Source organism: Oncorhynchus clarkii, chromosome 7 (genome assembly GCF_045791955.1).
Source record: "Oncorhynchus clarkii lewisi isolate Uvic-CL-2024 chromosome 7, UVic_Ocla_1.0, whole genome shotgun sequence".
Classification (NCBI taxonomy): Eukaryota; Metazoa; Chordata; class Actinopteri; order Salmoniformes; family Salmonidae; genus Oncorhynchus; species Oncorhynchus clarkii.
This window is the reverse complement of record NC_092153.1, coordinates 57,486,858-57,513,129: the sequence shown is the minus strand read 5'-3', so window position 1 is coordinate 57,513,129 and position 26,272 is coordinate 57,486,858. Positions and strand designations below refer to the sequence as shown.

The 26,272-nt window shown below is 44.5% G+C and overlaps 1 protein-coding gene across 2 annotated transcripts in view; it reads right to left on the bottom strand.

The window, feature by feature from the left end:
- LOC139413539 (FYVE, RhoGEF and PH domain-containing protein 5-like) overlaps positions 1–26,272 on the bottom strand; it is a 46,373-nt gene that overhangs the window by 17,299 nt on the left and 2,802 nt on the right. For both annotated transcript variants that reach the window (XM_071161037.1, XM_071161036.1), the window contains exons 2-11: positions 21,996–24,780; positions 12,480–12,636; positions 12,304–12,362; positions 10,386–10,416; positions 9,198–9,349; positions 8,818–8,974; positions 1,796–1,883; positions 1,453–1,503; positions 726–784; positions 475–546 (exon numbers count right to left, since the gene is read on the bottom strand). In XM_071161037.1, the coding sequence (XP_071017138.1) occupies positions 475–546; positions 726–784; positions 1,453–1,503; positions 1,796–1,883; positions 8,818–8,974; positions 9,198–9,349; positions 10,386–10,416; positions 12,304–12,362; positions 12,480–12,636; positions 21,996–24,780 (3,611 nt within the window). The remainder of the gene's footprint in view (positions 1–474; positions 547–725; positions 785–1,452; positions 1,504–1,795; positions 1,884–8,817; positions 8,975–9,197; positions 9,350–10,385; positions 10,417–12,303; positions 12,363–12,479; positions 12,637–21,995; positions 24,781–26,272) is intronic.

Here is a 26,272-nt window from a genome sequence, read left to right as displayed (position 1 = left end):
GTTTGTAGGTGACCAAATACTTATTTTCCACCATAATTTGCAAATAAATTCATAAAAAATCCTACAATGTGATTTTCTGGAATTTCCTCTCTCATTTTGTCTGTCATAGTTGAAGTGTACCTATGATGAAAATTTGAAAATTTCAGGCCTCTCTCATCTTTTTAAGTGGGAGAACTTGCACAACTGGTGGCTGACTAAATACTTTTTTGCCCCACTGTAGTAGATGAAATGGCAATTAAGGACAGTGTGCCACATGAGAAGCAAGAGGGTTGGAGAGAGGGCTTTAAAAAGTGTGTGTGTCCGCTCTTCTCCACCCAGACACAGAGAGGGGGCCAGGGGATTCCCAGCTGACTGGTTATATAAAGGTCGACACGGGCGGGATGGAGAGGTAGAGGTTGGAGGGGGGAGAGGGTGTACCATTGCCCGGGGCAGAAACAATGGTGTTATCAGGCAGGCAGACAGGACGGAGCTTACCCTGCCAGGCTGGAGCAGATCCCTCTGGCCTCCAACACTGTACTCTATGTTGACAAGACGTAGCAGGTTCTCCTGAGAAAGTGAGAAAGAGAGAGGAGGGAGAGACATGCCATGTTCAGCAATAACTACCAAATAACAAATAACAACACTGCATGTGTGCACTCTCTCTTACACGCACTCTCACACACACAAAACAAACATACACACAACAAACACACACTATGTTGAAAGACACTCATCTTGAAACTCACCCCATGTTTCAAACTGTCATTGGCTTGATCTGCAATGTCTGAGACTACCACCAGAGCAGCTGAGAGAGGAGACAGTGACAAGACGCAAGCAACGAGTTGTCGTTAACGCAAAAGGAAACACATCAGACACACAGAGAACCAGAGAGGATTCTGACACATGAGAGGGCTCATGTTCACCAGAGACTATTCTCATATTTCATGAGGTGTTCATTCCAGCCTTGTCCCCCCATACACATACAGAGAGATAACATCCCTACAATATTCCTCCTCTCTCTCTCTCTCACACACACACACACACACACACACACACACACACACACACACACACACACACACACACACACACACACACACACACACACACACACACACACACACACACACACACACACACACACACACACACACACACACACACACACACACACACCATCTGGGCTGGAAGTGGCTTTTCTAGTGGCTAGAGATAGCACAGTGGTTAACCCACTCATGAATTACACATACAGCACACAGAGACAAGAGAGCCAAAATGGTTAGCTAGTGATTTACACACCAACACAAATACACAGAAAAACAGACAAAATGGCTCCCTAGTAAGGTAAGAATGCCAAATAAATCCCTTATAAACACATAGAAACATAACTGACATGGCCCTCTTGTGAATAACACAATGCAGAGTAAATAGGTGCTATACATGGCTAGGGCTTACAACAGAGCCCCACTGTACCTTGTGTGTCTTCGTATTCTTTGGAGTCTGGGGAGAGGTTGTTGAGGTAATCTGGAGCAGGAGGAAAACAAGCAGCAGCAATTGAGAAAAGACTCAAACAAAGTGAAAGACACATGACCATTAATAAAACCCCTGTACAATCAGACATAATGAGATCATTTTCATCTGAAGACTGTCTGATGTATAAATGTGTACGTTATGACATACTTTTACACACACACACACACACACACACACACACACACACACACACACACACACACACACACACACACACACACACATACACACACACACACACACACACACACACACACACACACACACAAACACAAACACTTACCGGTGAGGAGCATGCGGTATTGAGCCACACGTACGATGACCTGCAGAAGCTGGTGTTTCAGAGAGACATTGTCCCCTGCTGGACTCTGCTGCTGGGAAAGACAGACACACACTCAGTACTGGGCCTCACCTACACCCATGTTACTGATACACATCACACAAAACTATTTCCTATGTCCATATCATCTCGAAATGTCTTAAGAGAAACATTGACCAAATTAGCTTTTGCACTGACAGACGAAGTAGAGACAGAGAAAAGAAAGAGAGAAAAAGAGATGGTGGGAAGAGATATTTCAGCAGAATCCCAAGTCACTTATGTGGCGAGCCAGGACCAATAACTCAACAGAGTGCTGGTCAGCATTCACAGTCCCCTGCGCAAACATCCCCATACACTTGTACTCTTCCACACACAAACAAGCATGTACACACACACACACACACACAAACACATGCACACCCTATTTCATACTACCCACACAAACAGAATGGATCGCAAATCAAGTCCTGGCAGAGAAATATGTTGATTTGATAAGGGAGAGCTAGCCAGCAGCAATGCAACCAAACACACATACACGAGTGGCGAGCGATTAACCAAATGTCAGTTATTTTTCATTTTTTAAACAACTAATTGACTGACGTCGGTTCAATTATTTGAATTCCATTTAGTACGTTTTTTTTGGTGAGCTCAATGCACAGTTTCTCTAGAGAGAAATCAGATCAAGCTCGAACTGTGCGATGTAGTACAGATAAACATGGAAATGAACTACCATGGCCATAAAACACTGTGCGTCTGTCTACTTGTCCAGTCGTTGTGGGACAGACATGGAGAGAAGAGACAGAATAAAGCACGATGGAGAGGGATACAGAACAGTTGCTTCGTGAGGGATCTCTACCTGAAAATACATGACCTAAGTGATTGATAGTTGGTATTCAGCAGTCTAAAATAGTGATTTTGTCAGACAGCTTTAAGCAGCAGCTCTATAGAGATGAGATGATGACTTGGGATGAAATAATAAAGTCATCAAATAAAACAAATGTAATAACAACTGAAATATTTTATTAACGTGACGTAATGTGAATAAATGATGGTTAATAAGTAATAAGCAGTAATGAGCCGTCACTACCATCATGGTACTTGTATTAATAGTTTTATTATGTGTTACAGCATTCAACCCACATAATGCATAGTGCATTTAATGCCTAAATATAATCTAAATCTAAATTGAAAAACTGTGATTATTTTTTAATAAATGAACTGAAACCAAACTGACCTCAAAAAGCACTGATTGCTCAGCACTAACACATACATAGAACACACAAGACGTGGATGTCGATTATGGCAGCCCTCCGCACCTCTCTGATTCAGAGGTGTTGGGTTAAATGCGGAAGACATATTTGAGTTGAATGCATTCAGTTGTACAACTGACTAGATATCCCCCTTTCCCTTTCCACACACACACAATTGTAGCATACTGTACAGTAACACCAACCATATCAACTTCATCTGTTTCAGTTCACACAGGAGATTCATTATGGTGACTGTACATGATACACACAGGAGATTCATCATGGTGACTGTACATGATACACACAGGAGCTTCATCATGGTGACTGTACATGATACACACAGGAGATTCATCATGGTGACTGTACATGATACACACAGGAGATTCATCATGGTGTCTGTACATGATACACACAGGAGATTCATCATGGTGTCTGTACATGATATACACAGGAGATTCATCATGGTGACTGTACATGATACACCCAGGAGATTCATCATGGTGACTGTACATGATACACCCAGGAGATTCATCATGGTGACTGTACATGATACACCCAGGAGATTCATCATGGTGACTGTACATGATACACCTAGGAGATTCATCATGGTGACTGTACATGATACACACAGGAGCTTCATCATGGTGACTGTACATGATATACACAGGAGCTTCATCATGGTGACTGTACATGATACACCCAGGAGATTCATCATGGTGACTGTACATGATACACACAGGAGATTCTTCATGGTGACTGTACATGATACACACAGGAGATTCATCATGGTGACTGTACATGATACACACAGGAGATTCATCATGGTGTCTGTACATGATACACACAGGATATTCATCATGGTGTCTGTACATGATACCCACAGGAGATTCATCATGGTGACTGTACATGATACACACAGGAGCTTCATCATGGTGACTGTACATGATACACACAGGAGCTTCATCATGGTGACTGTACATGATACACACAGGAGATTCATCATGGTGTCTGTACATGATACACACAGGAGCTTCATCATGGTGACTGTACATGATACACACAGGAGATTCATCATGGTGTCTGTACATGATACACACAGGAGATTCTTCATGGTGACTGTACATGATACACACAGGAGATTCATCATGGTGACTGTACATGATACACACAGGAGATTCATCATGGTGTCTGTACATGATACACACAGGATATTCATAATGGTGTCTGTACATGATACCCACAGGAGATTCATCATGGTGACTGTACATGATACACACAGGAGCTTCATCATGGTGACTGTACATGATACACACAGGAGCTTCATCATGGTGACTGTACATGATACACACAGGAGATTCATCATGGTGTCTGTACATGATACACACAGGAGATTCATCATGGTGTCTGTACATGATACACACAGGAGATTCATCATGGTGTCTGTACATGATACACACAGGAGCTTCTGATGGGAGATCCATTAGAGGGAATGGGCAGAGAGAGGGGGAGGAGGGCTCTTTCTCTCATCCCAGATTCATTCAACACTCATCCTCTATAAGGCTGGAGTATCAACTTCTGAAGGTGGCATAAGCATCAATAGGACTCTTATTCTACACAGCCTGAAGATCAATACACTCCTATACCCAGAATGCACCATGCTCCATTTTTAGCTACAGTATGGATGTCAATGAAGACACTAGAAGTACACTACAATCAACTCCTTATAATGTACTGCAAGGGAATGCCGTCAATGCATGCAATATAAACTGGAGCATGCAGATATCCAGAGACTTTTGCACTCATCCAATATGCACGGTAGCTCACACACTCATGGATAGCTCATGGTTGCTTACGATCTGAATGATTTTGACAGGAACCAGACCCCTTCAATACTTCCCCTTTGCTGTGGTTTCTACAATCATGTTCAACTCTGTGGTTACAGTGGTGCTACTGAAGAAGAGGACTACAGACCAACACCTCAACCATTCAAAGCCTGGCAATTACAATACATGTTGATGTGGTTAATAAAACAGACTCCTTTCGGTCGTTCTGCTTTGTGAATGGAGTTATCTTGCTCAATGGATCTTGCTTAATGTATGTATGTATGTATGAAGATCAAACAAAGCAAATGAGATAGGAACTGTGTTCATTGACATTCAGACATTTCCAACATGTTACTGATGAGGCAATACTTCATCTAATCTTATAGGATGATGACTTGAAGAAACAGGTTTTCTTCATCAAAAGGAAAAACAGAATAAGATCTTTTACGTGTAATACATTTGATTTCAAAATATGCCTGTGTACAGTATTAACATTATCTGTCCACTTCTTGATCTTGTGACACTCAAACGAGCTGCCTGTGAAAACCAGAAGCTGATTTAAAGCTGAAACCCAGCTGGATAGACAGTAGTTAGATCACCAGGCCAGTCTGTTCTCATACCCTGCTCCTGTACTGACCCTCAGACTAAGCCTGACAGCATCACATGGACTAAACTCTAGGATGGAAAGAGACTTGAGATGTCATTAACCCAGAATGATGATCTCTACAGAGACAAAGTGGAGATGTTTGATACTGAGAACTCTCCTGGAAACCTCTGTCCTCCTCTCAGAGCTCACTGAGAAGGATCAGGGAGATTACAGGTGTATAATCAATATTATAAACTGGGTGGATTGAGCACTGAATGCTGATTGACTGACAGCCGTGGTACATCAGACCATATACCACGGGTTTGAAAAAACATTTTTTTTTACTGCTCTAATTCCGTTGGTAAACAGTTTATAATAGCAATAAGGCACCTCAGGGGTTTGTGGTATATGGCCAATATAAGAACAGCCCGTAACCGTGGTATATTGGACATATACCACACCCCCTCGGGCCTAATTGCTTAAATAGAGAATACAGAGACATCACTCTTTGTGTTAAAGGTAAGACACCTGATTCTGATCTAGCCTTTTCATTTATTTGTATGTATATTTCATTTCATTTTAAATAATAAATTTTACACCAAATCCATTAGAAAGTCAAGACATCATGACTACGAAACGCTTCTGCAAAGGATGTCAATTGTCACTAAAATTCAGGGTCTCTATCTGACTCCCTGACCAGAGCCATTATCATACATCTCTGTGCCAGATCTGGCAGTAACATAGAGTATAGCCTACTAGACCAAACAAAATGTCTTCATTAACACTCATGACAACGATTATCATTTGAAAGGCATTGAAATATCTTGCCTCTAGAAAGTGGCCAGTCATACCTGTTGTAACAGTGCCTCTATATAAGTGCTTCTGACGTGGAAAAGAAACATTTATCATCTCCTCTCACATTATAGACCAACCCATTCAACCACCATATCTTCCAACACCCAACCAACAACAACCACTACCCAACAAACAAAAATCACCACCAAACCAACAACAACCACTACCCAACCATCAACAACCACTACCTAACCAAAAACCACCACCCAACCAACAACAATCACCACTCAACCAGCAACAACCACTACCCAACCAAAAACAACCCCTACCCAACCAACAACAACCACTACCCAACCAACAACAACCCCTACCTAACCAAAAACCACTACCCAACCAACAACAATCACCACTCAACCAACAACCACTACCCAACCAGCAACAACCACTACCCAAACAAAAACAACCCCTACCCAACCAACAACAACCATTACCCAACCAACAACCACCAAACCACCATATTTAACAACACCCAAACAACAACAACCACTAACCAACCAACAACAACACCTACCCAACCAACAACAACCTCTACCCAACCAACAACAATCATCACCCACCCACCCACCCAACCAACAACAACCAACCAACAACAACCAACATAACCAACAATAACCACCTAACCAACAACTACCACCCAACCAACAACAACCACCTAACCACCAACAACCAACAACAACCACCTAACCAACAACCACTACCCAACAAACAACAACCACCTAACTAACAACCACCACCCAACCAACAACAACCACCGAACCAACAACAACCACCGAACCACCATATCTAACAACATCCAACCAACAACAACCACTACCCAACCAAAAACCACCCAACCAACAACAACCACTACCCAACCAACAACAACCTCTACCCAACCAACAACAACCAACCAACAACAACCAACATAACCAACATCAACCACACACCCAACCAACAACAACCACCCAACCAACAACAACCACCTAACCAACAACCATCACCCAACCAACAACAACCACCCAACCAACAACCACCACCCAACCAACAACAACCACCCAACCAACAACAACCGCCTAATCAACAAAAACCACCCAACCACAACAACCACTACCCAACCAACATCAATCACCACTGAACCAACAACCACTAAACCAACCAACAACAACCACTACCAAACCAACAACAACCACTACCAAACCAACAACAACCACTACACAACCAACAACCACCCAACCTCCATATCTACCAACACCCAACCAACAACAACCACTACCCGACCAACAACCACCACCCAACCAACAACAACCACCCACCCAACCAACAACAACCACCCAACCAACAACCACCACCCAACCAACAACAACCACCAAACCAACAACAACTGCCTCACCAACAACAATAACCACCCAACAACAACCACCCAACCAACAACAACCGCGTAATCAACAAAAAACACCTAACCAAAAACAACCACCTAACCAACAACAATCACCTAACCAACAACAACCACCCAACCAACAACAACCACCCAACCAACAACCACTACCCAACCAACAACCACTACCCAACCAACAACAACCACCCAACCAATAACCACCACCCAACCAACAACAACCACTACCCAACAAACAACAACCACTACCCAACCAAAAACAACCACTACCCAACCAACAACCACCCTACCACCATATCAACCAACAACAACCACTAACCAACCAACAACAACCACTACCCAACCAACAACAACCAACCAACAACAACCAACATAACCAACAATAACCACCATATCAACCAACACCCAACCAACAATATCAGGTAACTTTTAAGTTTATGCCTACATTTAGCATATTTAGTTTTATGTTTTATTTTTTTTGTTCTATGATATTGTATATCAGGTTTTATCTATCTTTAGTTTGGTACTTTTAGGTCTATTTCTGATATGTGTCCTTTTTAAAACCAAGTGAAGTGGGTGTCGTTAAGTGGGTCGATTTCCTCAAAGCATACAGCTAATGTGTCTTTTATTGTATTGAGTTTAAATGAAACAAGTAAATGATGTAAACTGGGTTTGTGCTAAGTTCTAAGACACTGGGTTATTATATGTCATTAGTCATTAGTTATTATCTGTCATGTGTATGGGTGCATACAGTATAGAATAAGAGATGAAAATTAAACAATGTAATCAACATACACCTGATTAAAAGTAAGAATGATATTCCACAGAAAAGTCCCCTCTTCAGCAGAGACAGAATGATGGCCTGCAGCTCCCTGCCACATGATGTGTTTTAGGTGGCATAGCATGACATTCTCACACTCATCTAACATTGTGCACGGAAAGCTGAAACTGGCTGAAACAAATAGCTCACTGTGGGTTCAGAGCCTGCACACAGAGAGAAACCTAAGAGAAACCTCCCGTGTCTTCTCTGGTCTTATTCAAAAACAGTGTGTTTGCTATGACCAGTCCTGACTTGACTTTAAACAGCCCTGCTGTCTGACCTCATACTGGCTGACGATGGCTGAGAAGGCGGGCGAGGTCCGGCAGCTTTCGTCCAGCAGGCTCATGCTGCGGTCGTAGTGACCAATGTAGGCCGTGAAGACCACAAACTCCAACTTCCTGGATAGGATGACATCCGCAATCCTCTGGCTCTCTTCCCTGAAGGAAGAGAAAGAATGTAATGAAGAAACATGAGGGATTGCACACTAGACACTGGGCTCAGTATGCAGCAGACACATGGTCCATCTGATCTGATGAATGACCTCTGTGCTGCATTAATGTGTGTTCTGTCGGTCATGAGTACTGTGTGTGTCGGCTGTGTGTGTGTGTGTGTGTGTGTGTGTGTGTGTGTGTGTGTGGTGTAGAGTCTGCAGTGTCTCACCACTGTCGGATGCGGTTCTCTAACTCAGTGAGGATTCTGCGGTGCAGAGTGTAAACATCAGGCAGCTTGTTGAGGATCTCCCTTAGCCTCTCCTCCTCCAGCACAGGATCCCCCTCATCCCCTACTGCAGCCCCCACCGCCTCCCTGAAGTCCTGACACAGAGATGAACATGATTTGATTATATGAGTTATTAACATACTGTATATGACACACACTAATTTTATGAAGTCAATCAGTGCTGCCAGCCCAACGGCTGGAAGAGTCCTCCATTCACACAACAAAAATGTGAATTTCTGAGCATTATGTCGATCTGTCTGGCTGTCGGCCATGATGTCTATTTTTAGACTGACTGCTAATGACTGCATGAGGCAGCCAGTTAGCTCCTATAATGTACAGAGCCAGAGCACTAAATTCTCTCCATAAGCCATAAGATGTATGTTTACTTGCCTACATATACAGAAGAATAGCGCAGTACCCTATCAATGACTGCAATAGGGGCATTGCCACATTTTGTGATGGAATTTTCATTCCATCTTATGATTACGTCTCTGATCACAACAACAGGTTCTCTTCTTTTCACCAAGAAATAATACACACTAAAATTGCTGTGTCAATCCATTAACCATGTTGAGCTGACCCACTTTTTGAAGCGCCATACCAACCCCACCCTGGTTTCTCAGGAGAGGGGTGACAGACATTGTGATGTAATGTAGAGAGAAGTGCACCGAGATGAACTTTGACCCCAGAAGGGTTGCATTCCAAATCGCTTGCCTTCTTCTTGAAATGTGCAATGAACCACTTACCCTCCCCTAAAATAGGATAGTTGCTCTGATGCTAAAAACACTTCCACAGCTAGTGCAGACAGCACTGTTCTCCAGTCTGTAGGTCTTTCTATCTTGTCTCTGATTCACACGATTTGACTTTCCACAGACCAAAAAGTACTGTTTGCCATTTGAACTCATGGCTGCTAGTGTTCCGACTAGTATACTGTTGTACCAAGTACCAAACATATCCCTGTAGATTACCATCCTAACCCTTACTCCACATCTTCTGTATCTCTCTCCTACCCAGCTCATAGGGGCACTAAAAGACGACAGGTAGCTTTCTTGGAGCAGATTTTGCCCCATGAAAGTAAGGGGAAATCCATCAATAAAGACATGTCAAGTTCAAAGACTTCTTGATACTTACCACCTGGAGAAGCTTGAGGGCTTTCACATGTCTGCAGAGAGAGAAATTGAGGCACTGTCAGGTTTCCATGTGCAGACAAATGTAAAAATGCATCAATGTCCAGGTTATTACGGTGAAAGAACAAGGTGAAAGGGACACAACAATGTTACAGAGTTACAATGATGGTGATCATTAGTGTTCTATGTCAGTGGTCCCCAAACTTTTTATAGTCCCGTACCCCTTCAAACATTCAACCTCCAGCTGCGTACCCCCTCTAGCACCAGGGTCAGCGCACTCTCAAAATGTTGTTTATTGCCATCATTGTAAGCCTGCCACACACACACCTTACGATACATTTATTAAACATAAGAATGAGTGTGAGTTTTTGTCACATCCCGGCTCGTGGGAAGTGATAAAGAGATCGTATAGGACCAGGGCACAAATAAAAATATATTAATAATCAATAATTTTGCTCTTTATTTAACCATCTTACATCTAAAACCTTATTTGTTAATCGAAAATTGTGAATAACTCACCACAGGTTAATGAGAAGGGTATACTTGAAAGGATGACCATAACTCTGCAATGTTGGGTTGTATTGGAGAGAGTCTCAGTCTTAAATCATTTTCCACACACAGTCTGTGCCTGAATTTAGTTTTCATGCTAGTGAGGGCCGAAAATTCATTCTCACATATGTACATGGTTGCAAAGGGCATCAGTGTCTTAACAGCGTGATTTGCCAAGGCAGGATTCTCTGAGTGCAGCCCTATCCAGAAATCTGGCAGTGACTTCAGAATAAATTCAATTTTCACAGAAACGCTTGTTGCAATTTCGATGAGGCTGTCTTGTTCAGATATCGGTAAGTGGACTGGAGGCAGGGCATGAAAGGGATAACGAATCCAGTTGTTTGTGTCATCCTTTCGGGAAAGTACCTGCGTAATTGAGCACCTAACTCACTCAGGTGCTTCACTATATCACGTTTGACATTGTCCGTAAGCTTGAGTTCATTTGCACACAAAAAAATCATACAATGATGGAAAGTGTTGTGTTGTTGTTGTCCGTGTTAATGCAGACAGAGAAGAGATCCAAATTCTTAATCATAGCCTCAATTTTGTCCAGTACATTGAATATAGTTGCGGAGAGTCCCTGTAATCATAGATTCAGATCATTCAGGAGAGAAAAAACATTACCCAGATAGGCCAGTCGTGTGAGAAACTCGTCATCATGCAAGTGGTCAGACAAGTGAAAATGGTCAGTAAAGACAACTTTAAGCTTGTCTCTCAATAAAAAAAACATGTCAATACTTTGCCAATGATAACCAGCGCACTTCTTTCTGTATGTTGTTAAAGCGTTACATGGTCGCTGCCCATATCATTGCATAATGCAGAAAATACACAAGAGTTCAGGGGCCTTGCTTTAACGAAGTTAACCATTTTCACTGCAGTGTCCAAAACGTCTTTCAAGCTGTCAGGCATTCCCTTGGCAGCAAGAGCCTCTCGGTGGATGCTGCAGTGTACCCATGTGGCGTCGGGAGCAACTGCTTGCACGCGCGTTACCACTCCACTATGTCTCCCTGTCATGGCTTTTGTGCCATCAGCACAGATACCAACATGAGCAGCAGCAACGTTTGGCTACATACCGACCGTTAGTGGAATTCCCGCGAGAGAGTAACGGTTAATGTGATTATTTGACTAGGCTACCTGTATTTGACATTGTGTTGTTATTTCACTGAACACTAGATGGTTGAATTTGATTCTTGGCAGTGAAACGAGGCTACTCAGGAAAGAAATAAAACTCACCCAAATGTATAGCCCAGTTGGAAAATATAAATGGACTGTTTGAAAATGTGCAGAAAATGAGAATCACGTTTTATTTAGCGTACCCCCTACGGCATTGCGCGTACCCCAGCTTGGGAATACCTGTTCTATGTGATACTCACAATCTCTCAGTGTCCACCAGCTCTTTGGCAATGTAGAAGGCTCTGGATCGACCATCGCTCTGTCAAGAACAACATTATCACTAACAAATCTCTGTTGAATAGCAAACATAATACAATATCAATATCTTAACTTATTTTTTAACACTCAAGCCGTTTCAAAGGTTTTGAAGTCTCACCTGTCTGCCATATGTGTTATCTTCTCCTCCCTCCTCCTCCTCCTCAGAGGTGCGTCCTTGGTCCTCCTCCTCAGCTGTCCCTCCCCTCGCCTCACCCGATGACCCACCAGGGGGACCAACAGCTAGGGAGCACACGGTGTAGGCTTCTGTATAGGCACTGAATGGACAGGTCCGAATCAGAGTATCAGTATACTGTAGTTCACACTTCATACACACAGTTCAACAAACACACACAGGTCAACAAACACACACAGGTCAACAAACACACACAGACAAACAAACAAACACACACATACGTATCAACATATAAGAGTTTATTTCCAAAACACATTTGTGTTTTTTCGCTAGAAATGATTGATTATGGGTATCATCACGTGTGTGTAAAATATTACTCTTCTCAGATTTTTTATTAATAGATTTGAGATGTTTATTGAAATGTGTTTTATTTGCAAAATGCTATACACTGAGTGTACAAAACATTATGAACACCTAATCTTTCAATGACATAGACTGACCAGGTGAATCCATGTGAACGCTATGATCCCTTATTGATGTCACTTGTTAAATCCACTTCAATCAGTGTAGCTGAAGGGGAGGAGACAGGTTAAAGAAGAAAATGATCTTTAAGCCTTGAGACAATTGAGACATGGATTGTGTATGTGTGCCATTCAGAGGGTCAATGGCAAGACAAAAGATGGGTGATGGGTTCAAAGTGCCTTTGAACGGGTTATGGTAGTAGGTGCCAGGTGCACCGGTTTCTGTGTTTCAAGAACTGCAACACTGCTGGGTTTTTTCATGCTCAACAGTTTCCAATGTGGGGCCTCCAGAGTGGCGCAGTGGTCTAAAGGCACTGCATCGCAGTGCTTGAGGCATCACTACAGTTCCAGGTTCGATCCCGGGCTGTGAACAGCCAGACATGTACGAGAGACCCATAAGGTGGCGCAGGGTAGGGTTTGGCCGGCTGGGATTTCTTAATCTCATCGCACTCCAGCGACTCCTGTGACTGGCCGGGCGCCTGCACACTGATTTTGGTCGCCAGTTGTACAGTGTTTCCTCTGACACATTGGTGCAGCTGGCTTCCTGGTTAAGCGTGCAGTGTGTCAGGAAGCAGTGCGGCTTGACAGGGTCGTGTTTCAGAGAACTCTCGACCTTCGCCTCTCCTGAGCCCGTATGGGAGTTGCAGCGATGGGACAAGACTGTAAGCACCAATTGGATATAATGAAATTGGGGAGAAGAAGGGGTACAAGTTTTTTTTAAATGTCAAAGAATGGTCCACCACCCAAAGGACATCCAGCCAACTTGTAATAACTGTGGGAAGCATTGGAGTCAACATGGGCCAGCATCTCTGTGGAACGCTTTGGACACCTTGTAGAGTCCATGCCCCGAGGGATTGAGGGTAAAGTGCAACTCAATATTAGAAAGGTGTTCTTAATATTTTATACACTCCGTGTATATCTATTGTTTTGCTAGAATGGAATGCTTGTATCCTGTATATTTGACTGTGATATGTCCCATCCAGCCATCTTAAGATGAACGCACTAAGTCGCTCTGGATAAGAGTCTGCTAAATGACCAAAATGTCAATGTTTATATAAAGATGTCATATTACTGTATTGATTAATAATAATACAAATAATACTAATATTGATGTGACAAATGTATCATTTCTTCTTTTTTTTTTACCCCTTTTTCTCCCCAATTTCGTGGTATCCAGTTGTTGTAGTAGCTACTATCTTGTCTCATCGCTACAACTCCCGTACGGGCTCGGGAGAGACGAAGGTTGAAAGTCATGCGTCCTCCGATACACAACCCAACCAAGCCGCACTGCTTCTTAACACAGCGCACATCCAACCCGGAAGCCAGCCACACCAATGCGCCGGAGGAAACACCGTGCACCCGGCCACCTTGGTTAGCGTACACTGCGCCCAGCCCGCCACAGGAGTCCTGGTGCGCGATGAGACAAGGACACCCCTACCGACCAAGCCCTCCCTAACCCGGGCGACGCTAGGCCAATTGTGCGTCGCCCCACGGACCTCCCGGTCGCGGCCGGTTACAACAGAGCCTGGGCGCGAACCCAGGGACTCTGATGGCACAAATGTATAATTTCTATAGTTCTCTCACACACACAGTGCAATATCATTACTTTTTTGTTGGTAAACTGAAATCTGGCAGATGAGGAGGGAGAGAGAGACTGAGAGTGAGAGAGAGAGAGAGAGAGAGAGAGAGAGAGAGAGAGAGAGAGAGAGAGAGAGGCAGTAGTGAACTCATCAAAGATATTGCTAAACCAAAGGACGTTTACAGGCATTATGAAACTGGAATTCATCCGATGGACAGTGGATCAAATCCATAAAAGACAAAACTCTAATTGTTAGACAGATAAAATATTATAAAACATAATAAAAAAAACATTCTTCAGATGAATATGAAGTCCGGAGACACAGCTTATGAAGTCCGGAGTGAGACACAGCTTGTCTTCAGCTGGTGTCCATTTCCAAACCAACACAGAGAGATCTGGTAACGCGTCTTTATAGGAAATTAAGAGGAACATGTCAGATCAATGGAAAGGAGGATTAATCAACCCCAGAGTGATCTCTCATAGGCCACGGTGTCGCCAGTTGATGAATGGCTCATAAAACTCAAAGGCTCTTAGAGAAACAATTTGTTCAGGAAGAGAACGGTGTTAGAGTAATGTTTCAAGATTCTATCTGCCCACTCCAACGCACTGTATGTATGCCGTTTCAATCATTAATGTCTTTATCTACAGACCACAACATGAACTCTTATATTCATACAGCTTTTTCATTGATATAAAGTCTATAAAGTTGTTTCAATACACTGAGTGCATAAAACATTAGGAACACCTGCTCTTTCCATGACATAGACTGACCAGGTGAATCCAGGTGAAAGCTATGATCCCTTATTGATGTCACCTGTTAAATCCACTTTAAAGAAGGATATTTCAACATTAGACAAATGAGACCTGGATAGTGCATGTGTGCCATTGCGAGGGTGAATGAGCAAGACAAAATATTTAAGTGCCTTTTAACGGGTTATGGTAGTAGGTGCCAGTTTCCTGTGAGCATCAAGAATGGTCCACTACCCAGAGGACATCCAGCCAACTTGACACAACTGTGGGAAGCATTGGAGTCAACATGGGCCAGCATCCCTGTGGAACTCCCTGTGCCCCTATGAATTGAGGCTGATCTGAGGGCAAAAGGGGGGTGCAACTCAATATTAGGAGTGTGTTCCTACTATTTTGTACACAGTGTATTTCAGTTTCCTCCACATAATTTGTCTCTTAGTCAGAGCAGTCCTACTCTCCTCTCTCCATAAAGCTTTATCTGTGAGATATATGACGCAGATGAATTGCACTCAACCGTCTGAGTTGACTTTATATGCCTCCATGTTAAAATACTGCTGTAATAATAGCAAAGCTACAGTATGTGGAGGACCATCAGAAGTATGGATAGCATGAATGTGAAATTATGATAATAGATAGACAATAGATTCAGCGTGGGGAGAGACCAATAAACCTTCTATAGTGCCTCCAGCGACACAGCCATACCCAGGCCATGGGATAGGATGGTACATGCTGACAGATGCACTTCTGCTGGGAGCCTGGGTGGATAGGGTAATGATTGAGGCTCAGTGGGGAGTGTGCGCTAATGCTCTAATGACAACACATCCGTGAGTTAGCGTGGCAGACCCCGGTGCTTCTTATTGCTGTGACAGTGTGAATGCTGTGCTTCACTGCATGCTCCAATGAGTTTAACACCACTGAAATGTACATTAGACAATTCTCAAAAAAATTGAACAACATGTATGGGGTTCCATTCTTTGCTTCTCACAGATAGGAAGTTACTACACTGAACAAAAATATAAACGCAACATGTAAAGTTTTAGTCCCATGTTTCATGAGCTGAAATAAAAGAACCCAGAAATGTTCCTTACACACAGAAAGCTTATTTCTCTCAAATGTTGTGCACAAATTTGTTTACATCCCTGTTAGTGAGCATATCTCCATCCACCATAATCCATCCACCTGACAAGTGTGGCGAATCCAGAAGCTGATTAAACAGAATGATCATTACACAAGTTGCACCTTGTGCTGGGGACGATACAAGGCCACATAAAATGTGCAGTTTTGTCACACAACCCAATGCCACAGATGTCTCAAGTTTTGAGGGAGAGTGCAATTGGCATGCTGACTGCAGGAATGTCCACCAGAACTGTTGCCAGATCATTTCATGTTCATTTCTCTACCATAAGCCGCCTCCAATGTCATTTTAGAGAATTTGGCAGTACGTCCAACTGTCCTCACAATCGAAAACCACATGATTGGCATCGTGTGAGCGAGCGGTTTGCTGAACAGTGTGCCCCATAGTGGCGTTGGGGTTAAGGTTATGGGCAGGCATAAGTTATGGACAACGAACACAATTGTATTTTATCAATGGCTATTTAAATGCACAGAAATGCCGTGACGAGATCCTGAGGCCCATTGTGAAGCCCATTTTTTCAAGGTATCTGTGACCAACAGATGCCCAATTTATATATTTTATTTCAATTGACTAATTTCCCCATGTGAACTGTAACTCAGTAAAATCTTCGAAATGGTTGCATGTTACGTTTATATTTTTGCTCAGTACATGTGGACCACAACTGCTGATTAAATTATGTGTTGTTCCCCTATAACAGTAAGAATACATTAATATACAGTACCAGTCCAAAGTTTGGATACACCTACTCATTCAAGGGTTTTTCTTTATTTTTACTATTTTCTAAATTGTATAATAATAGTGAAGACATCAAATCTATGAAATAACACATATGGAATCATGTAGTAACTAATGTAGTAATCATTAACTATTATTTATAGGTAGAAAATGTATTTATTTATATATATTTTAATTATTTGTAGAAAATAGTAAAAATAAAGAAAAACTCTTGAATGAGTAGGTGTATCCAAACTTTGGACTGGTACTGTATATAGCAGATTAATACCTTCTCAGTTAATGCTAGTGCTGTGGACCAAATTGGACCATTAAGTCAGTTCTCAGTTTTCAAACTCAAAATCATTTCCCACCAAAACCACTTCTTAATCTCAGCATGTTACAACTTCCACACTCTGGCAACACAAGGCAATAGCATCCCAGTCTCTGCAGAATTTGTGCTATGCTGTTTTAGGACAGCCGAAGGCTAAATCTACAGTGGCAAATTACAAAAGGAGTTAAACAATTATTCTTACCCGCTTCCCCAGGCTCTTTGTGAGCCTATTTGTTCTTTCTGCTGATAGTGGGAGGGTGAGTGGACACTGCTCAATGACCTTAAATATACTGAAGGATTTGGTTTATTGGATAGTAAGTATTCTACAGTGGCTAAAATAGTGAAAATACATGTATAGAAGACTGGGGTACAAATCATGTTCAGTGCTGTGCTGTTAATGCTATCACAAGAGGTGTAACACGGTGCTGGACTGTTTCTGCATTAAACACCACAAACAACTCAAGACAACCACATATTGGCTTAAGCAGACTGGCACCAAGGCTACTGGAGGTGTTAGGTCACCCTACTGTTACATCTCAACTTGGTGCATGCCAGTTGAGGTACAGTACTGTATGTACTGTAAGCCCTGTAAAGTCCTCCACCCCCTCTCTTGTCCGGCATTTTTCATAAATAGGGAAGTGGGCGCTCAAAGGCAGTACGATTCCTCCCACGGATGACCTGACAATGACCTCACAGGTTCCACACCCAGGCCTTCCTCCAGCCAACACCTAGCCTACAAACAGAGCCCCTGAGCACTGCTGACCAACCTCCACCCAACACCTACAGACAGAGCCCCGGACCACTGCTGACCAACCTCCACCCAACACCTACAGACAGAGCCCCGGACCACTGCTGACCAACCTCCACCCAACACCTACAGACAGAGTCCCGGACCACTGCTGACCAACCTCCACCCAACACCTATAGACAGATTCCCGGACCACTGCTGACCAACCTCCACCCAACACCTACAGACAGAGTCCCGGACCACTGCTGACCAACCACCACCCAACACCTACAGACAGAGTCCCGGACCACTGCTGACCAACCTCCACCCAACACCTACAGACAGAGCCCCTGACCACTGCTGACCAACCTCCACCCAACACCTACACACAGAGCCCTGGACCACTGCTGACCAATCTCCACCCAACACCTACAGACAGAGCCCCGGACCACTGCTGACCAACCTCCACGCAACACCTACAGACAGAGTCCCGGACCACTGCTGACCAACCTCCACCCAACACCTACAGACAGAGCCCCGGACCACTGCTGACCAACCTCCACCCAACACCTACAGACAGAGCCCCGGACCACTGCTGACCAACCTCCACCCAACACCTACACACAGAGCCCCGGACCACTGCTGACCAACCTCCACCCAACACCTACAGACAGAGTCCCGGACCACTGCTGACCAACCTCCACCCAACACCTACAGACAGAGCCCCTGACCACTGCTGACCAACCTCCACCCAACACCTACAGACAGAGTCCCGGACCACTGCTGACCAACCTCCACCCAACACCTATAGACAGATTCCCGGACCACAGCTGACCAACCTCCACCCAACCCCTACAGACAGAGTCCCGGACCACTGCTGACCAACCTCCACCCAACACCTACAGACAGAGTCCCTGACCACTGCTGACCAACCTCCACCCAACACCTACACACAGAGCCCTGGACCACTGCTGACCAACCTCCACCCAACACCTACAGACAGAGCCCCGGACCACTGCTGACCAACCTCCACCCAACACCTACAGACAGAGTCCCGGACCACTGCTGACCAACCTCCACCCAACACCTACAGACAGAGCCCCGGACCACTGCTGACCAACCTCCTGCAGAAACTACAGTCTGATCCTTCTGACCATTACAAACTGATCAACAGCCAAATAGTCTGCTATGCACAATAAAGACAGTCAACATGTGCAGTCTAAACCCATATCAGTTCAAATGTTAGAGTAAAATACAGTAAGACGTGTGGTTGGTACAGGCAGTGGATCTCTGACCCTTTATTTGCAAACAATTTCATTTCAAATGTCTTAGTGCCAATGTATAATTTTAATGTGAACTGAACATCATTTGGATGCTGATGATGCAACAACATGCAACAGCATCACCAATTCAGAGGAGTCCTGTGTATCAACACACCCTTATGATTACCTTCCATGCACCACCAGAATAATAAACGTGGCTACTATGCTGAGGGCAACACATAGAGAGCACACAGAATACTGAGATTGCATCTCCCAATCCTGTTTCTGATTGGCTGGAGGGAAGAGGAATGACTCCAAAATGCTCTGACAATTAATCATCTGGGGTGGTCTGTATAATAAGGGTGCAGTACTGTGGGGGTGCAGGGGGGGGGGGGGGGGGGGGTAATCTCAGCCCAGCACTGGAGATCATCGCACGCAAAAACCATAACAGGAGAATACTCTGCATTTCACACAGTTCACTTCACTATGGACTCAGCTTGTCCAACAAAACAGAATCCCTTGTCCACTGTCCAGCCCCACCAAACCATGGGACTCGTAGGTAGGGGAGAGTTGGGTAAGTTGAAATGATCATTTCATTCAGCATCACTCCGTCAAAATAAATATAGTATTCTTTCTAACACATATACCTACATATATTTCAGGATGTTGTGTATCCCTGGAAATAATCAGAATTCAAGTAAACATTACTGTTTTGAAAACATAGCTTGTCCAAAAAAAGGGTATGGGGTAAGTTAAGCAGCGGTACAGGGTAAGTTAAGTAGTGGTACAGGGTAAGTTAAGCAGCGGTACAGGGTAAGTTAAGTAGTGGTACAGGGTAAGTTAAGCAGCGGTACAGGGTAAGTTAAGTAGTGGTACAGGGTAAGTTAAGCAGCGGTACAGGGTAAGTTAAGTAGTGGTACAGGGTAAGTTAAGCAGCGGTACAGGGTAAGTTAAGTAGCGGTACAGGGTAAGTTAAGCAGCGGTACAGGGTAAGTTAAGCAGCGTTAAGGGGTAAGTTAAGTAGCGGTACAGGGTAAGTTAAGCCGTGGTACATGGTAAGTTAAGCAGCGGTACACGGTAAGTTAAGCAGCGGTACAGGGTAAATTAAGCAGCAGTACAGGGTAAGTTAAGCAGCTGTACAGGGTAAGTTAAGCAGCTGTACAGGGTAAGTTAAGCAGCGGTACAGGGTAAGTTAAGTAGCGGTACAGGGTAAGTTAAGCAGCTGTACAAGGTAAGTTAAGCAGCGGTACAGGGTAAGTTAAGCAGCGGTACAGGGTAAGTTAAACTGCGGTACAGGGTAAGTTAAGCAGCGGTACAGGGTAAGTTAAGCAGCGGTACAGGGTAAGTTAAGCAGCGGTACAGGGTAAGTTAAGCAGCGGTACAGGGTAAGTTAAGCCGCCTACAAATTTCTGTACCGAACAAAATATTACCACTATCTTTTTAAAACCATGTCTATCTTGATTTCCCAAATACAATTCAACACAATCACAATCGCTTTTTTGTCTTATAATCATTTTAAGCATCTTTTAACACAGGCTTAACATCTAAGAAATACTTAGATTTCAAACACTTTTAACATAGGCCAGGCCCTATTGTTACCTCATATCCCAGCGATAAAACCTTGCATACTACGCCTGCGAAGAAAACACTTCAATTTTCTCAACTTGCTATTGGCTCAACGATTGGCTCAACTTACCTCAAGGCAAAGAATGTTTACCATACCATTTACCATACCATGCTAAGTTTAGGACCTCATATTGAAGCTTAAAGAGTGATGTATAGAACAATATTAAAATGATCAAATCAAATGTTTTTGGTCACATTCACATATTTAGCAGATGTTATTGCGGGTGTAGCGAAATGCTTTTGTTCCTACAGTAGCTCCAACAGCGCAGTTGGAGGTTTAGACACAAGCATCATGAAACCTCAACATAATAAATTCATTTGACTTGGTGAAAATCTTCTTTTTTTTTTACCGAACTTGCTTACCACTTTTTCCATGTGGTTTCCTCCTTCACAGACTACATGAAATGATGACCTCTTCCAAAATATTTGGTCAACTGATACATAGTGTGTAGGGTTTCCAACAAACAAGGGTGGCCCAAACTACCCATTTGGCTCAATTTACCCCACTCTCCCCTACCGTATCCCTTAGGTAGCCATCCAAGGCAGAAAAACTATGAACTGCACAAATGAATTGTTATGTCCGTTCCTGAATGATTTATTCACTCCTACAGATGTAGAATCTTAATTTGAGCCAGTTTACTAAAGCAATAAATGTGAATTATTATGTGGATTATAATTAATGGAAATTTTTGCAGAGGTTGATACATGTTTCCTAAGGGAAAATCAAGTCAGAACTACAAGTTTACAATTTTGCACACACACATGCATACACACACCAATAACACACAAGGCCAAACTATACAACTTAAAATCCAAGGCAGTAGTGAAGCTCAAGGTATAAACAAAAATGTCCCCATACCTTTCAGGTTCCTGCTCAGACGATTGAGCATTTCTCTCATACCCAGGGAAGCTACTCATATCCACATAACCATCGGTGTCATTGGCAGAAGACAGCGCCCGACTCGGATGATCAAAAAACTCTGCAAAGGTCCCCGGTCGTACAGGCCTCCGAGAGGGGATCTGGATGTTCTCATAGTCGGAGTTGAGAGTCTGGGCGGGGATATTCTCGTAGTCTGATGTGTCAGCGTTGGGGAAGGAGATGGAGCGGGGTTTAGTCAGGGGGAGGGGGGTGAAGGGGGCGAGAGTGCGATCCTCGAAGGACTCTACCCGGGCCACGCTGCGGTTGAGGAAAGCCACAGAACCCCTTTTTCTTTTCCCGTCCTTATAGAACAGAAAGGTGGATGGGGACTCTGTAGAGCGCTGGGGCTTACTGACTGTCCAGGACTTGAGCTGCGGGGAGCTGCCTGTGCTGCGCCTGTCTGAATCAAGGACCCTGGCAGGGCCGTGGTGGCTGGACTCAGAGGAGGACCTGGAGGAGGACACGTTGACATCCACCAGCAGCTTGCTCTCCGTCTTTCTCCTGAATTTCAACATCAGGAAGCGCTTGAAGGAGGACTTCTTCTTCTTCTGCCTGTCTGGGGAGTCTCCCTCGATGAACAGGGACGGAGAACTTTTGGTGATGGGCTTCTTGGTGATGTAGGCCAGCTCGAAGGGAGGAGGGATGTCCACCATTGATGTAGGGGTGGACAGGCCGCTGGAGGGCAGGGGGCTTCGCTGGGAGAAGCTTCCAGAAGAGCCCGTGACACACGGCAGAGAGAGGCTGTCCTCTCTCCTCTCCCCCGGGGAACCCTGGCCCTCCCTGTACACACTTAGGGGCAGGTCACGTCCCTTCATGGAGAAGGAGCGGGGGTACAGGAGAAATCGATGTGGTTTGGATGAGCTCTTGGCCCGGGTTGAGTTTAACATGGGGCTGCTGCTCAATGCGGGTCCCCTCCGGTCCAATCCCACCTCGCAGTAGTTCTGAACATGGAACTCTGAGCCCGCCTCCTCAGGGACCGTCTCAGGTACATAACCAGGCACTTTCCCCGACAGTGACCGGGACCTGGTGACAATGGACTTCCTGTCAAAAGGCAGGACATTCTCCCCCTCTGAGTCCAGGCCGGCCTCTTCGTAGACATGCTCATCACTGAGGTTCTCTTCTGTGTCTGTTGTCTCATCCAGGTAGGGAATGATGTGGCCCTCTAGGTCCTCCTCATCCCTGAACACATCAGAGTCATCTGGGGAGCGCAGCTGGCTGTCAGAGAACAACAAGACCTGGGAGGTCTCTGTGTCCGCTGGCACAGAGATGGACAGCAGCCTGAAACGGGGCTGGTTGTTACTCTGGTTAAAGAAAGCCTCCACCGTCTGGAATCCAGGCATCCTTCTCTGACATGAACCTGTCATGTTCTCCCTGTCATCATTATCATCGTCATCTATCTCAACGTAGTCCTCAGAGGAGACACACTCAATCTTCCCCATGTCGTCAGAGTCATCACACAGCGAGTCATTGTCACCTATGGCTGAATACTCACTGGGTTCCATGGTCTCATGGCTCTCTGTGGTGGCCAGTGAAGATTCCTCCGGAGAGCTCTCACTCTCTGCCAATCCGTGAACTTTGCCCTCTGTGGGGCTCTGCTCTGGGTTCACGATGTCCTCAGTTGAGATGTAATAAGGCTCCAGGCTGGGGTCAGCTGCTTCTTCCTCTGTCTCAAAGAGTTGATTTGCTTTATGGTGGCTTAGTTGGCACTCACCTCCTTCCATTTTGTACTGAATAGTCATGGGGTCTTCGTCAATGATGGAAAATGGTTGGTACCTTTCTACTCTCTCATTTGAGGGACCAATTACATTATTTCCATCGTCCTCCTGTAGGACATTGTGAGGACTACCAGGGTTAGGTAAGGATTCCTCTGCTTCCTCCTCATCCTCCTTGAAGGATGAAGGCTCTTGGGTAACAAGGTCATCTTTGTTGTCTTTGATGAGAGCTATGGGTTCCTCAGAAAGAGATTCTGTTACTTCGTCTGCTGTGCTATCAGCTGCTTCTTTTTCTTCCTCTCTTCGGCACTCCACCTCCTGCTCCCTCTCCTCCTCTACATCCCTCTCCTCTTTCCCAGGCCCAGTTTCACAGGGGTAGCATGCTGACTCCTCCTCCTCAATGCTGGTTATGGAGAGGTCGCACACTGAGAGGCCATCTTTGTCGGCCAGCGCCTCGCCTGCATAGCTGCCCTCAGCGTCGATGTCATCATTGATGTACGAATCAATCATCTCTACCGTATCCTCTGAGTCAATTGTGAATCCAGCATTACTGACCGTCAGCATTTCCAAAGAATCCACCTCCTCTGTTTGAACCCTGTCAGTTAACTTCCAGTCCTCCTCTTCCTCCTGCATCATCTTTTCCTCCTGTTCCCTCTGCTCTTCATACCCATTCTCGTTGACCCCTGAACTGAGAGTGTCTGAATAATACTGAGGTTCCACTGGCTCCTCCTCTAGCCCCTCCCCTCCACTCAGAGAGTCCTCTGGCTCGTTCTCCTGGTCCAGCTCCTCGTCTGAGGGCAGCAGGTCCCTGTTGGCGCACCCCTCCTGGCTGTTGTTGGAGAACAGGGAAGAGTCACGCCCCTCAAGGTCATGTGGTACTTTGGGTTTGGGGGCAATGGGAGGTTTGGGGCCCCTGGCTGAGGAGCAGGGCCGGGACATGAGTGGGGATGGCAGCTTGAAGGAGAGGTGACTCACAAGCTTTGGTTTAGGAGCAAGAGGAGGCTTCTTAAAATCTGAAAACAAAACAAAAGAGATCATGATTAGTGACTTCAATCAGAAATGTAATATTCAAAACATACAGGGGAGGAATCGTGAGGTTAGCGATCTGCACAAAAAAACTATTAACTAGGAGTTCAAGGAACAATGCATATAGCGTCAGAAGAGATTTAAATGCTGTAGGCTATCTTTAAAACAACTTTCATTATACTAGCTCATATCATTATGAAAAGCATTGCCTAAGTTATTTCTAACTATCTTTGTGCCATGATAGCCTTCAAACAGATAGGGAACCTGGGAAGGGTATTGCAAGTGGACACTTTTCTTAGAGGGACAAAAGTTACAACACGAAAGGATTTATTAAAGGATTTCCCCCAAGTCACTTCCTGCGATTCATTGGAGAGAAGCCCCTCTCCGACTGTTTCTGCTCTTTTGAAGGTGTGAGTATCAAAGGACAAAACAACAAAAGATAACACAAGACAGCACAACTGGTCAAACATGACCTCAACAGATCAATCAACTACATGATCTCCATCCCTTGAGGAAAACAGCACCCCTAGCTGGACCATGAAGAACCAATCAGATTCTCCATAAAGTTGCAATGTGACATGCATCATAGGCTGTGCATCATAGCCGAATTCTGATATTTTTTTCACTAATTGGTCTAATACCATTGACAACCTTGTCATAAATCCATAATGGCATTATCAAAAGAATATCTGGTGTCAATAAAATCCTCATCACTCATGTGTTTAGAAATGCATATTATACTAGATATATTAGATATACACTATATATACAAAAGTATGTGGACACTCCTTCAAATTATGGGATTTGGCGATTTGAGCCACAATATTGCCGACAGGTGTATAAAATCGTGCACACAGCCATGCAAACTCCATAGACAAACATTGACAGTAGGAATGGCCCGTACTGAAGAGCTCAGTGACTTTCAACGTGGCACAGTCATAGTATTCCACCTTTCCAACAACTCAGTTTGTAACATTTCTGCCCTACTAGAGCTGCCCCGGTCAACTGTAAGTGCTTTTATTGTGAAGCGGAAACATCTAGGAGCAACAACGGCTCAGCCGCGAGGTGGTAGGCCACAGAAGCTCACAGAACGGGGCCGCTGAGCACTGAAGCACATGGCGCGTAAAAATGATCTGTCCTCGGTTGGAACACTCACTACCGAGTTCCAAACTGCCTCTGGAAGCAAAGTCAGCAAAAGAACTGTCCGTCGGGAGCTTCATGAAATGGGTTTCCATGGCCGAGCAACCGCATACAAGCCTAAGATCACCATGCGCAACGTGAAGCTCGCCGCCATTGGACTCTGGAGAAGTGGAAACGTGTTCTCTGGAGTGATGCATCACACTTCAGCATCTGGCAGTCCGACGCACAAATCTGGTTTTGGCAGATGCCAGGAGAACGCTACCTGCCAGAATCCTTAGTACCAACTGTCAAGTTTGGTGGAGGAGGAATAATGGTCTGGGGTTGTTTTGCATGGTTCGG